At 45.9% G+C, this 12650-nt stretch overlaps 1 protein-coding gene across 3 annotated transcripts in view; it reads left to right on the forward strand.

Annotated features, from left to right (window-relative positions):
* The first annotated feature begins 2318 nt into the window (after nucleotides 1–2318).
* Nucleotides 2319–12650, forward strand: part of SSBP2 (single stranded DNA binding protein 2) — a 189873-nt gene continuing 179541 nt past the window's right edge. For all 3 annotated transcript variants that reach the window (XM_083151850.1, XM_083151852.1, XM_083151851.1), the window contains exon 1: nucleotides 2319–2477. In XM_083151850.1, coding sequence (XP_083007976.1) covers nucleotides 2422–2477 — 56 coding nt within the window. In that variant the 5' untranslated portion in view covers nucleotides 2319–2421. The remainder of the gene's footprint in view (nucleotides 2478–12650) is intronic.

Below are 12650 nucleotides of genomic sequence, written 5' to 3' on the forward strand. Positions count from 1 at the left end.
GGTAACAGCAGTAGTGACCGTGTGGCAGCAGCTACAAGTAGTCCCCTCCCGGCGCAGGTAAGCGGGGGCAAGTAGTTCCCCTACTCGCAGGTTAGCGGCGGCCATGGATAGCACCACATTTCCCTACCCGGGAGCTGGATAACGGTGGCAGTTACCCCTTGCTGTGCAAAACTGTAGCTTTGCTTGGGGCACTTATATGCCTTGCACCGGCCCTGTACACATCCCCTCATATGTGACTCACCTCTCAACATACTAGTAGTAGGGATCAAATGGGACTATCCTACATAAACCTGGATATCATGGGAAATATTTCACAATTTAGTTAGTATCATTACACATTACATGCACAGGATATGATAACATCTGGAAATGCAAGTGTTTAAGTCAACTTAATTGTCTGGCACATGGCCGCAGGGCCAGCCCCCCTATCAGAATAAGTATTTGCAGGCATCTTTGTATCCTCAGACTGGGTGTGTGGCGCTTGGCTATGACATTAAAACTAGGTAATTGTCACATTCTCAGGACATTCTTACTGCAGGGGGACAGTGGGACACGATGTCACTAATTTTGGGTGGGATGTACCAACCACTAATACTGTACTTTCATATGTGATAAGCAACATGGAAAAAGGCAACACATTAAAAGATTGACACATGTTTTATTTGGGTCAACATCTGAGCATGTGGACCCCCAATAAGTATACCGTGGCCCATCAAATGGATCACTTTGCTCGCCATGCTTCGTGCTAAATACTGCACTGTGCTCAGCACACTTTAACATTCCCAATCAAATATGCAATAAGCCATCTGGATACCTTTTGTGAGCCATCTGGATACCTTTTGGATTCTGGGAGGTATCTCGAGTACCCAGAGGAAACCCACGCAGAGATTATGCCAACTCCAAACAATTAGGACTGGTACTCCGACCAGTTTCTCTCCCCAAGGCTTAGCACATAGGCCCCCATAAAGGTGGAGTAGGAACCTACTCCAACTATAGGTGTGAATAATGTTAGTGCTGGCAGCATTGAATAATGTTAGCGCTGACCCAGCTCTAACTGTAAAGGTGCCCATACACTGCCTGCGATGTTTCGCAGCAGTGTACGGACACCTGATACCTTGTGAGCCGCCGGGACCTTCCCGGCGGCAGGGACGCATGTGATCTGTTGTGATGGATTGCATGTGCCCCTGCTTCCCGCCCGCCTCGCCGCCTGGAGGAATGGGTGGTCGGATGGCCTGCCAGTCCGACCACCTGGTCAGGTCCGATGCGCACAGGACCGTGCATCGGACCCAACGGCATGTCAGGGAGAGGCGATTTGGTCCGATTTAACGGGCCGATTGGTCGCAATAAGCCGAAATCGGACCAAATCGCCTCGATGTATTATATTATACACCCACATTCACACTTCTACAGTGTTTGGGTGCACATGGCTCATACACATGCAATGTACCTATGTATCCGCCTGAGTTAGATACAGTGTCTCTGTTATGTAAATAGGATGTTACAAAGGAGAAATGCAGGCGCTGACACCGCACAGTGCTCTGGATACTGTCTGTACTGCTCTATGGAATATTTCTGGTGTGCTATAAATAAATAATTACAGTGTACGAAGTGTATTGACGTGACATTTAGCTAGACAAGGTATGGGCAGGGAGAAAGCATTACATGTGATACCTCAGTACTATAACCAGTAGGACATTATATAACACAGTAATACACAATGTTGCATTGTGCTCCCCAGTCTGTGGCGTTGTACATTGACCCATTCTCAGGGGTAGGTACTGTGTGCCACGCCAACTGCTGTGGGACTACACCTCCCAGCATGCCCTGCCACCGTTTTGGCATACTCTAACAGCAAATGTGTGGCAGGGCATGCTGGGAGGTGTAGTTCCACACGTTGCCAATCCCTACCCTACTTTAGCCCACTGCTGCACTGCCAGGACCCCACTGTGCACTAATCACGCGTGATAAATCCTGAGCATTGTGTGGATTCCAGGCCGCATTTTCCGCCCGGCCGGCCCCCTCCTGTGCGCTCTCTCCCGGCGGGGGGAGGAGGGAGGGCTGCACGCTACACGGAACAGCCAGTTGTTTAAAAATCCTTCCAGAACGGTTTCAAATCCCCCCTCCTCCTCCCCCCTCCCTGCTCCGAGGGAAGGAGGGGGAGGAGGCAGCAGCCTGTGTGCGCCGCTCCGAGCCCGTCCTGCCGGGGAGGAGGAGGAGGAGGGAGCGCACCACAGAGGGGGGAGGACGGGAAGGAGGGGAAGAGTCTGTCCATCAACCTGGTTGCTGTGGTGAGGGGGTGGGGCTAGACGCCGGGCGGGCCTATCAGGGCGGGCGCTGCTGGTGTCGCCATGGTGACGGGGTTGTTCCCGGGGAGGCTGTGATCGCTTGACAGGTGTGTGACAGTCGGAGCTCTCTGCAAGCATGTACGCCAAAGGCAAGAGTAACAGCGTGCCGTCCGACAGCCAGGCCCGGGAGAAGTAAGTGTCGCCGCAATGTTGGGGACAGAGCAGGGGGCAGTGGGGTGGAGGGGTGGTGGAGGACGGGGGACACACCGGTGCCGCTGCTGCTGCATCTGTGGGAAAGTAAGTTTGGTTCGCAGAGGTGAGTGTCTGACGGGCGTCTGCCTGTGACCCTGCACCGGGGAAACCGTCTCCCTGTGTGACCCAACACAGTGCCCCGTGTGTGAGGAGCAGGTCGCTGCTGCTGCTGGGAATGTAGGGCACCATGCAGGACTCTCCTGAGCATGGCACTCTTTTATATGCTGTAATACTACCAGCCTGAGCATGGCACTCTGTTGTGTCCTGCAATGCTGCCAGCCTGAGCATGGCACTCTGTTGTGTCCTGCAATGCTGCCAGCCTGAGCATGGCACTCTGTTGTGTCCTGCAATGCTGCCAGCCTGAGCATGGCACTCTGTTATATGCTGTAATACTTCCAGCCTGAGCATGGTACTCTGTTGTGTCCTGCAATGCTGCCAGCCTGAGCATGGCACTCTGTTGTGTCCTACAATGCTGCTAGCCTGAGCATGGCACACTTGGGTCCTGCAATGCTGCCAGCCTGAGAATTGGCACTCTGTTGTGTCCTACAATGCTGCTAGCCTGAGCATGGCACTCTGTTGTGTCCTGCAATGCTGCCAGCCTGAGCATGGCACACTTGGGTCCTGCAATGCTGCCAGCCTGAGCATGGCACTCTGTTGTGTCCTACAATGCTGCCAGCCTGAGCATGGCACTCTGCTGTGTCCGACAATGCTGCCAGCCTGAGCATGGCACTCTGTTGTTTCCTGCAATGCTGCTAGCCTTAGCATGGCTCTCTTCTGTCCTGCAATGCTGCCAGCCTGAGCATGGCACTCTGTTGTGTCCTGCAATGCTGCCTGCCTGAGCATGGCACTCTGTTGTGTCCTGCAATGCTGCCTGCCTGAGCATGGCACTCTGTTGTGTCCTGCAATGCTGCCAGCCTGAGCATGGCACACTTGGGTCCTGCAATGCTGCCAGCCTGAGCAAGGCACACTGTTGTGTCCAGCATTGCTGACAGCTTGAGCATGGCACAGTGTTGTGTGCTTTAATACCGGTACACCTCTGTCCATCTCTACCAGTGTAAACCACACACATCATCCCCAAACTTTCCAAGTCCATATGTGCCCCTAACGCAATAGGCACTCAGCTGCAACTCCTACCCATCATCATGCTCCCAGCCCTGGCTGATGACCAGTCCCCTGTCTGCTTCATCCTCCCCTGAGTGGAGATAGGATCAGGCTTTGTTAGTATTGTGCACTGCTTGGAGGGAAAGTGAGCTTAATGCTCTAGCATAACAGACAGTAGCTGCTGATAGTAGGAGATTGTTACCTGTGCATCTACAAAACTTAGCTGCTTCCACTCTACTGCTTATGAATGATACTCTAGTATTCACAGAGATGCTTGTTTAGACTCTTGGTTGTGTTTATTTCTCCATATACCATTGGTTTTGATTTAATATATTTTACTTGTTATCAGTAAAGGAAGCTTGGTGATCTTAAAGGAAACAATCGAAATTGTATTGTCTTAAATTGCTAATTATTTATTTTTTAATTTCACTGTTTAATTTTTTGCTTCAGCTATCTAGTCACGTCTTACAGTGTTTACAATAACTGAAGTCCGTGTCACGTAGACATGCTGTGTGCACTTTCAGGTTGATTACAATATTTAAATTCTTTCTTGCATAATGATCAGTTTACATTGCTCAATGGTATGACCGTATTAGTTTTCCTAGGAAAAGCCAGTATGCTCAGACTATAGGGACATGCATGGACTGCTCCTTGTGTCCTTTGACTATTTGAGTTCACGAAGCTCCAAACAAATAATTGTTGAATACCTGTGATTACTGACAGTCTTTGGACCTCGTTTTGGAGTCATTGTGACTTTTATTCCATGTGGATTTTGCCTATTTCCAGCAAACTTTTTTAAATTGACTCTGTTGCCATTTCTCATATTTACTTCGACCAATTGATATGTAAATATAGGTTCCTTGATACAGAAAAGGTAAACTACCTGTGGAAAGTCAGCGGTGGGGGAACTACAAGTCCCAGTATTGGCTGATCATGCAGGTTTTTTTTAGCTCCACAAAAGCTGCTGAGCCATCATTGGCCTACTATTGTGTGCATCAGCCATATACCCCATGTACCGAGTATCCACATTTGTCCTTCTGCTGAGGCTATAAAATTCAGGCAAGTCCAAACTATGGCCCTCCAGCTGTTGTGAAACTACAATTCTCATCATGACTTGCCACAGTTTTGCTATTAGGGAATGCTAAAACTATGACACGTCATGCTGGGATATGTAGTTTCACAACAGCTGGAGGGCCAAAGTTTGGACATGCCTGGGCTTTATTGTAGTCATTGGGAAGAGGCTGATCCTTCGTACGGAGGAAGAGTGGAGAGAAATATTTAGCAGCGGTTCTCATCGGACCACATCAGCATGGGGTCACGACTCTATGTTGCTGATCATGAGGCTAATGTGTCTATGGATTGGGGACAGGGTATAACTCATTAAGTAAACACCCACTGCTTCCCTCTTCCATCCCCCTCATTACCCACTGCCTCCCTGTCACAAAAGCAGTCACTTAACTTCACTGACCAGACATGTGGCGGCCATTCAGTAGTAACTTGTTGGGGTCCTTTAATAATTTTTATTGTCTGACGGGGTCCCAGAGCAAAATAGTTTGAGCACCCCTGCCCTACTCTACCATTGGCCCTTACTTGTTCTGTATTCTGACTAATTCTAACTATCCAGTCCTAGCATACAAATGTCTGGTCATTTATGTATTTCATAATGGTCATTTATGTATTTCATAATGGTCATTTATGTATTTCATAATGGCCAGATCTAACACTCTCTCTTTTTTTTTTTTTTGTGTGTGTTGGTACAGTGCTGACATTTCCTGTTTTTTTTTTTTTTTGTTCTTACCACCATAGCACATAAAGCACAGCTACTGTAATACAGACATGGACACTGGGTGTATAATGTTGTTATTATTCAGGGGATAGCTATCATTTTATTTACTTACCCGTTACAACTTTTGGCTTAAAAAAAAAAAAAAAAAAAAAATAGATTGAAACCATTGTACCTACCATCACCTTTTTAGGGACCGCCTCCTGTTATTTATGTACTACATGCTTACAGCCCCACCATTTTGACTTTATGATTACAGACCAGACAACAAAACACAACTGACCTATGGCCCATTTAGGATCAAATATTACAAATGAAATTGGTTTGTCTTGTCCACAATTCCTAAGTACTAATTAATTCATAGTCCTATTAATTTAAACAATTGGCATTAAAATAAAGATGGTCCGTTTCTAGCTTTTTCCAGCGCACCCTCACTTTCAATGCTCATTGCAAAGTCACTCCCTTTCTGTGGGGTAAAATGTCTACATAAAGCAATATGTATAGTAAAATCTATCTATCACTCTGCTGTGTTATTGAGCCTGATTCCGAATCTATAACGTTTGTCTTTGCATCTTTTGAAGCAGTCGTATTTGCAACTTTGAGTCACTTCAGTGTCCTTCCCTTGTGTACAGCCATTGTGCAATGACTGTGACACCCACTCGCAGCATCTACAGAAGCTGCTGTACCATCTGCTGCTACTTTAGATGCACCATCAGTCCCACCATCCAAACTTTATCCAGTCCTGTGGAAGACGCAGTTTCTCCATCTGGGTATGGCCTCATTCGAGCATCTGAGCCTCTCTGTACACAACTGATTTCAGTGACATCCGACTACAGACACAATGGGCTAAATGTCAGGCTGGATATTTAAAGTGGCAATCATTTACACAGCAAAAGCAACCTGGTTATGACAGGGGAATTATTGGCTCTTTAAATATCTGTCCAGATTTGCATGAAATCCTGCACTTCCTGCTTCTTGCTGTTTATTTTAGCCCAATATTTACATGAGTCTGTTTAGTCATCCACCTGTTACCTCTTATACACCTTTTACACCAGCCTAAATAATCAGGGTTTTTGCACGGGAGCACAAAAAAACCTGGTTTGCAGGTGGTGTAAACACCCCTGTTTGAAATGTCCAGGGTTGTGAGACCTGGCATTTCAACCTGGCTAGTGAGCTGGGTTGAACAGGGGGTTTAACCTGGTTCGCGATGCAGTGTAAACGATGGGATCCGTTCACTGCAATGGAAAAGCCGGCTCTGGGAGATGCTCCCAGCGCCGGCTCAGGACCCGCCTCCTATGCTGTCACCCATCTGGCATTATTCTGGGTGGGGACGTTGGTGTGAAATGGGTTGCACCCGTGTTGGTTGGAGCCGGGTACAAAATCCCAGGTGCGGCCCGGCTTGTAGGTGTAAAAGTCCCCCCCCTTCCTTTTTTTAATTCAGGTTGATTATCCCTTATCCATAGTTTCCAGAATGCAATTTTGTTTTCTTTTTGTTGTTGGTAAAAGCGTTACTGGGGACATCTGCAACTGGCACTACTGGGGACATGGTCTGTAACTGGTACTACTGGGGACATGATCTGTAACTGGCACTACTGGGGATATGATCTGTAACTGGCACTAAATATGTGCAAGAAAATGATTGCTTGGCATTCCAATTCAGTTTCCGAGACCAACTTTGTTTCATATTTTAAAACCTTGTTTCATGCACAAATAAAATAGATTTGTTTATTTCATGTGTTTAATGTGTATATACAACATAAATGCAAGATACCTCAAAGTACCTCATTGAAATATAAAAATATTCCCGAACTACGGAATAATCCTTTATCCAAAATTCTTCTGGTCCTGAGTATTTTGGATAAGGGATACTAACCTATATTTCCTATTTAATACGTGGATAACTAACCTGCCTGTTGACATTTCTTTTGAGAAAACCATCTGTATCGTGTCATTCTTGATTTAATGACACAATGGGCAACTTGTGTACAGGCAGCGATTGCTATACAAATAAACCCGTAATTCTATAGCCCCGTACACACGGGGGAGATATATTGCTGAGCAATATATGGCTGAGCAATATATTGCTCAGTTTCGCCTTTTCATCAGCGACCAGAGATGGTCACTGATGAAAAAGAAACTGCCGTGGGAGCCCGGCAGTGGAAATCAGCTGGTCGCAGGAGCATGTTCCTGCGACCAGCAATCACTACAGGGGTAAAAACGGGAGCATGCACCCAGGGATATATCGCCGGTGCACACTAGCATCACGGGTAATATGGTCACATAGCGACCATATTTCCCGCGATATTACACAATATCGCCCCCGTGTGTACGCACCTTATGTGTTGTAAGGTTCCTTTTGAGTTGCAATGTTGCTGTGAGAGATTGCTAAAAATGCCAGTGTCGCTCACAGCGACTGTTCTTTTACTTTAAATAAATACAAATACAGCAAAGTCAACTGAAGTTTAGTTACATATTGCACCCCAAAAAAAAAAGAACAGTTACTGTGAGCAGCGCTGGCATTTTATGTGGATATTTTGAGGATCTCACAGTAATGCTGGCACTCAAAGTGTTACATCTCACTGTACATACGTACTGGCTTGTGGAATTATGAAGGCATACTGTAGTTTGTCAAATCTATACGTAAAGTTTTTGTCACAGATCTGCTTTTTTCTATCCATTGCACTATTTATGGTTCTATGGTGCTAATTCAGGGGATACGGTCATTGGGACACCAAGTTGTTAAACAGTCATTAGGTCGACACCATTAGGTAGACATGCATTTAGGTTGACATTTGTCTAGGTCAACATGCAGGAAGGTCGACATGGGTTTGGTCGACCATCAAAAGGTCGACATGGGGTTTTTCACTGTTTTTTTGTGCCGACAGGTGGTATTTCATGCCCTATCATCCACTACGGCGAGAATAAAATTGTGTGCACGAAGCATGGAAAGCGGACACGGTGCACTTTAACTTGTGTCAATGTTGACTGTGTCAACCTTTGGGTCAGAAAACAGAGAAAAACTTCATGTCAACCTAACCCATGTTGACCTTATGACCCTGTTGACCTACTTTTGACCTAACCCATGTCAACCTAGACTCATGTCGACCTTCCTGCATGTCAACCTAATGACTCATGTCAACCTAATGACTGTCTAACAACTTGCTGGTGACCTACTGATTCACACCCCTAATTCAGGTAGCCATGCAGATAACTGAAAATCTCAAATTGCGTCTGAGCACTGTAGAAATCCTCCCCTCATGCAAGCGGCAAATTTATGTTTATGCAAAACATTATTTCACTTGGGCGACATTTGGTGGACTGCGAAATTTGCAGCCTTGCCAGTGAACCAGAAGAAGGTCAATACTGTTAGGGGAGAAGTACGAGGGGGGCTTCCATTGCAACAGTGCCTAAACACCACCAATAACAACAGAACTCAACCCCCTTGTGGGCTAATATCACCCTGTATTTTATATTAAAGTAATGCTAATCTGATAAACTTTTATATAGGATGCCAATAATAATGAATACAATTATTTTACTGTGTTAATGTTCAGACCTTTCATTTTATTTGGGGTGATAAATAATTTACACTTCTGTGAATTACAGCAGATGATTTTGGGGATTTCTACAGCTAGAGGTTCATTTTTTGTTTTCTTGTTTCCCATGTCTCACACCATTCCAACAGTGACCCAACACAATAGCAGCACATAAATGCCAATGGCCAGAAAACTGCTTATTTCATGGTGGCAGATCTGCTTCGGTCTTGCTGTAACCACATGCAGTTCCCCAGTAGCAGTTAGTGTGGTAATTCCACATCTTTGTACCAAAACCCTCCCCATGCGTATTAGTTTAATGCAAGTCTTTTTATGTCATTTGTCTGTGTCATGATCCCCTCATTGTATAGCCATGGATAATATGTCGGTGCTTCATAATAATTTTGCTGTCCTCCTTTTGCTGGTAAGCTCCCTAAATGCCAGTTATGTCATTCTATGCAAATGAGCGGAAGAGGCCGCTGAAGCGGACAGAAAAACATTGTGGCTTCAGGGAGACAAAATAAAGTCAAACAAAACTTAAATTTTTTTAAATATATTATTTATTTTGGATCACCTTGCAAGAGATCTTAATGTAATAAATGCGTATTTAGTCACCTGAACATCACTTTGACTACGACTGCTTCTGCTGGTCAGGATCCCAATACCCCTTTCCCATCCAGCCTGGTAGTACCCACGATTTTGTACATGCATCCATCCTGATTGCGACTGGTGGCACGACCTAGCCCATCTCCAAGCGCCAGCTCTTCCTATGCTGTGAATCAGTGTAGGGTCTCCTCGACCTGGCTTACCCGTTCACACTGCACCACGAGCTGTTTTGAATCTGTGTTCAACCCTGCTGGTTACCTGGGCTGAAAAGCCTGGTTGCTCTACCCAGCTTATGCACAATATTATGGGTTGCTGCTCGATCACGTGCAATACGCAAGATATTGATGGCAGCGAGAATGGGATAGTACAGTGGGAGGTTCTGTTGTGTTTAAGGATGTTTGCTACAAAAAGACAAGGAAGTTAATTTATTGTTTAAAGTAACTGACTGTCCTGCTTCAGAAAACATATTGGAAATTCCTGTTTCTATCAAAATTCAGTCTCTCCTTCTCGACTCCTCCTCCTTTCTGTCCACACACATGAAAGTTAAAGAAGACTTCAGGGGATGGTTATGGCATCGGGTGCCGGACGGGATCCCGACAGTCATTTACCCGACTGACGGGTTCCCGATGGCCACCGGCTATTCTCCCTCGTGGAGATCCCCATAGAGGGAGAATAGGTAGCGAGCCACTGTGCCCGCAAGGGGCTTTGTTGTGCTCGCCATGCTGTCGGAGTGCGGCCAGTCAGGATCCCGACTGTCGGAACCCTATACCACACCGACGGCATCTGCCTAAAGCAGGGCTGGGCAACACCGGCCCTCTAGATGTTGATGAACTACACATCCCAGCATGCCTTGCATCAGTTTCAGCATGGCCACATAGCAAAACTAATGCAAAGCATCCTGGGATGTGTAGTTCATTAACATCTGGAGGGCCGGTGTTGCCCAGCCCTGGCCTAAAGCATGGTTTTTCCAACCGTTGCTTCTGTATGAGGTGTATGATGAGTGTATTAGGTGGTGGTCAGTATACTCTGCTCTATATCTGGCCTTTGTTAGGACTTCCCCTAACAGTAAATCCTGAATGTCTCTAATCTATCTTTGGATATTGCAAAAATGAAAACTTTTCCCATTCTGGGCAAGTTCGCGTAACTCTGACACTTCCACAACTCTGCGACATAGACAGGCTGATTGAGGCCGTCACATACTCTCCCTGAAAACGCCTGGGTTTTTCTTGACACTCCCAGAAAATGTCTGGTTGCCACCCCCCAAATGGCGGCTTCCTGTCAGTCAAGTTGAGAGGGTATTGGGAAAAAGTAATGGCTATTTTTTGTTGCTGTTTGGCTCATGCATGCTCACTGTGATCTGATCCATATTTGAGCACAGGCATCCCTAATTTGTAACTCAGTCGGTTCGATTTACCCATCTGGATTCAAGAATGGATATTCTTAAAACTTTGGCTGTAATGGCGTGGTTTGGGAAACTTTTAAAGCATTTTGCCCGTTACTCTTCAGCCATGAGAAATCACCGTGCAGTTTTCTCGCACGTGTGCCCCTTTCACAGCAGAGCCAGTACTGATTGTTCTTAGGCGTTTGACTGCTTACCACCTCCATGCGTTTCATTCTTGACATGCTTCCAGCCATAGCACTTTTTATCAAATTCTACTCGTCCTGCCATCTTTTCAGTTTCCAGTTATATAGTATGTCTTTCCGATCATTTCTTTAATGAAGGACTCCAAAAGGAACTGCATCAACTGGCATTGTTCAACATGAAGTCTTATTGCTGCAGCTACCTCCATTTAGAAACTCCATGTATATTCTTTCCCTTGAGATTTTTTGTATTTTATATTTAGCTGGAAGTGATGCTTTACAGTACTTTTGCTGGGTACACACTTGGTGATTCCTGCTGCTTAAGTCATTAATTAATAAATAAATATATACTATATTAATCAAATTAAAAGGAGATGTTTGTCTGAAGCCCGTACACATGCTGCAATGGGGGAACCAGTGCTGAGCAAGCTCCACGGATTGCTCAGCACACATCGCGGCACACCTGCGATGCACCGCAATGTGTGCTGAGTGATCTGTGCGGAGCGGTGTTTTGCCTATGCAGAATAGACCGTGCATTTACTGTCTATCCCTGCAGGCGATGGCGATGCACAGGACCATGCATCGCCATCACTATACCCTGTACTCCCGGAGTGATCGGTGCTTACTTACTAAGCGATCTAGTCAGATCGCTTAGAAAATAGCCCCAAATCACCCCCTGTGTATGGGCCTTAAGAGATAAATTAGAATAATTGAGGAGTGTACACACGGTGTGATTTTGGCAGGTTAGCCAAAATTGCACAGTATTAAACATGCATTCGATACCAATGTGTGGCCCCACATAGCAAATTAGACTGTGCAGGCAAGTCTATTTTGACTAAACTAGATCGTAGACTATCATAGTGAACAAATGGCCAAAGCATCTAGATCAAGCAGTCCCAACCACGGTCCGCAAGGCACACCAACAGTGCAGGTTTTAGTTATTTCCAGGCTTCAGCACAGATGGTTTAATCAGAATCCCTCATGTACTCATTAAAGGTCCAAACACATTGGGCGATTATGCCCAGAGTGTATAGACAGCGATGATCACATTCATCGCTGGGGAGAGCTGCTCAGTGCATACACACTGAGCGGCTTTACCCCCTGCCCGGTGCTGTCAGCAGGGAGAGGATGGCTTAGCATAGTGCAGCGCTATGCAAAGCCGTCCTCAAAGCCGCTCATCTGCTGGTTTTAACAGCAGATAAGCGACTTTCCCGGCGATAATGCGGAAGCGTGCAGCAGCACTCACCAACGGCGCATACACACTGGGCGGCTTCGAGCTGAAAGCTGCTCAAACATGCTGTTTTGAGCGACTTTCAGCTCAGTCGCTCAGTGTGTATGGGCCTTAAGTCACCTGTGCTTAAGCCTGGATATTGCTGAAACCTGCACTATTATGCCCCTTTCAGACCGCACTAAAAAAACGGTATTTTGCAGATTTTTAACCATTTTAAAACGGTAATATATGCGGTCTGAAAGTGATTTTACCGTTTAAAATAAAAAAAAGTTTTTTGG

This window comes from Crinia signifera, chromosome 1 (assembly GCF_055691185.1).
Source record: "Crinia signifera chromosome 1, ASM5569118v1, whole genome shotgun sequence".
Taxonomy (NCBI): Eukaryota; Metazoa; Chordata; class Amphibia; order Anura; family Myobatrachidae; genus Crinia; species Crinia signifera.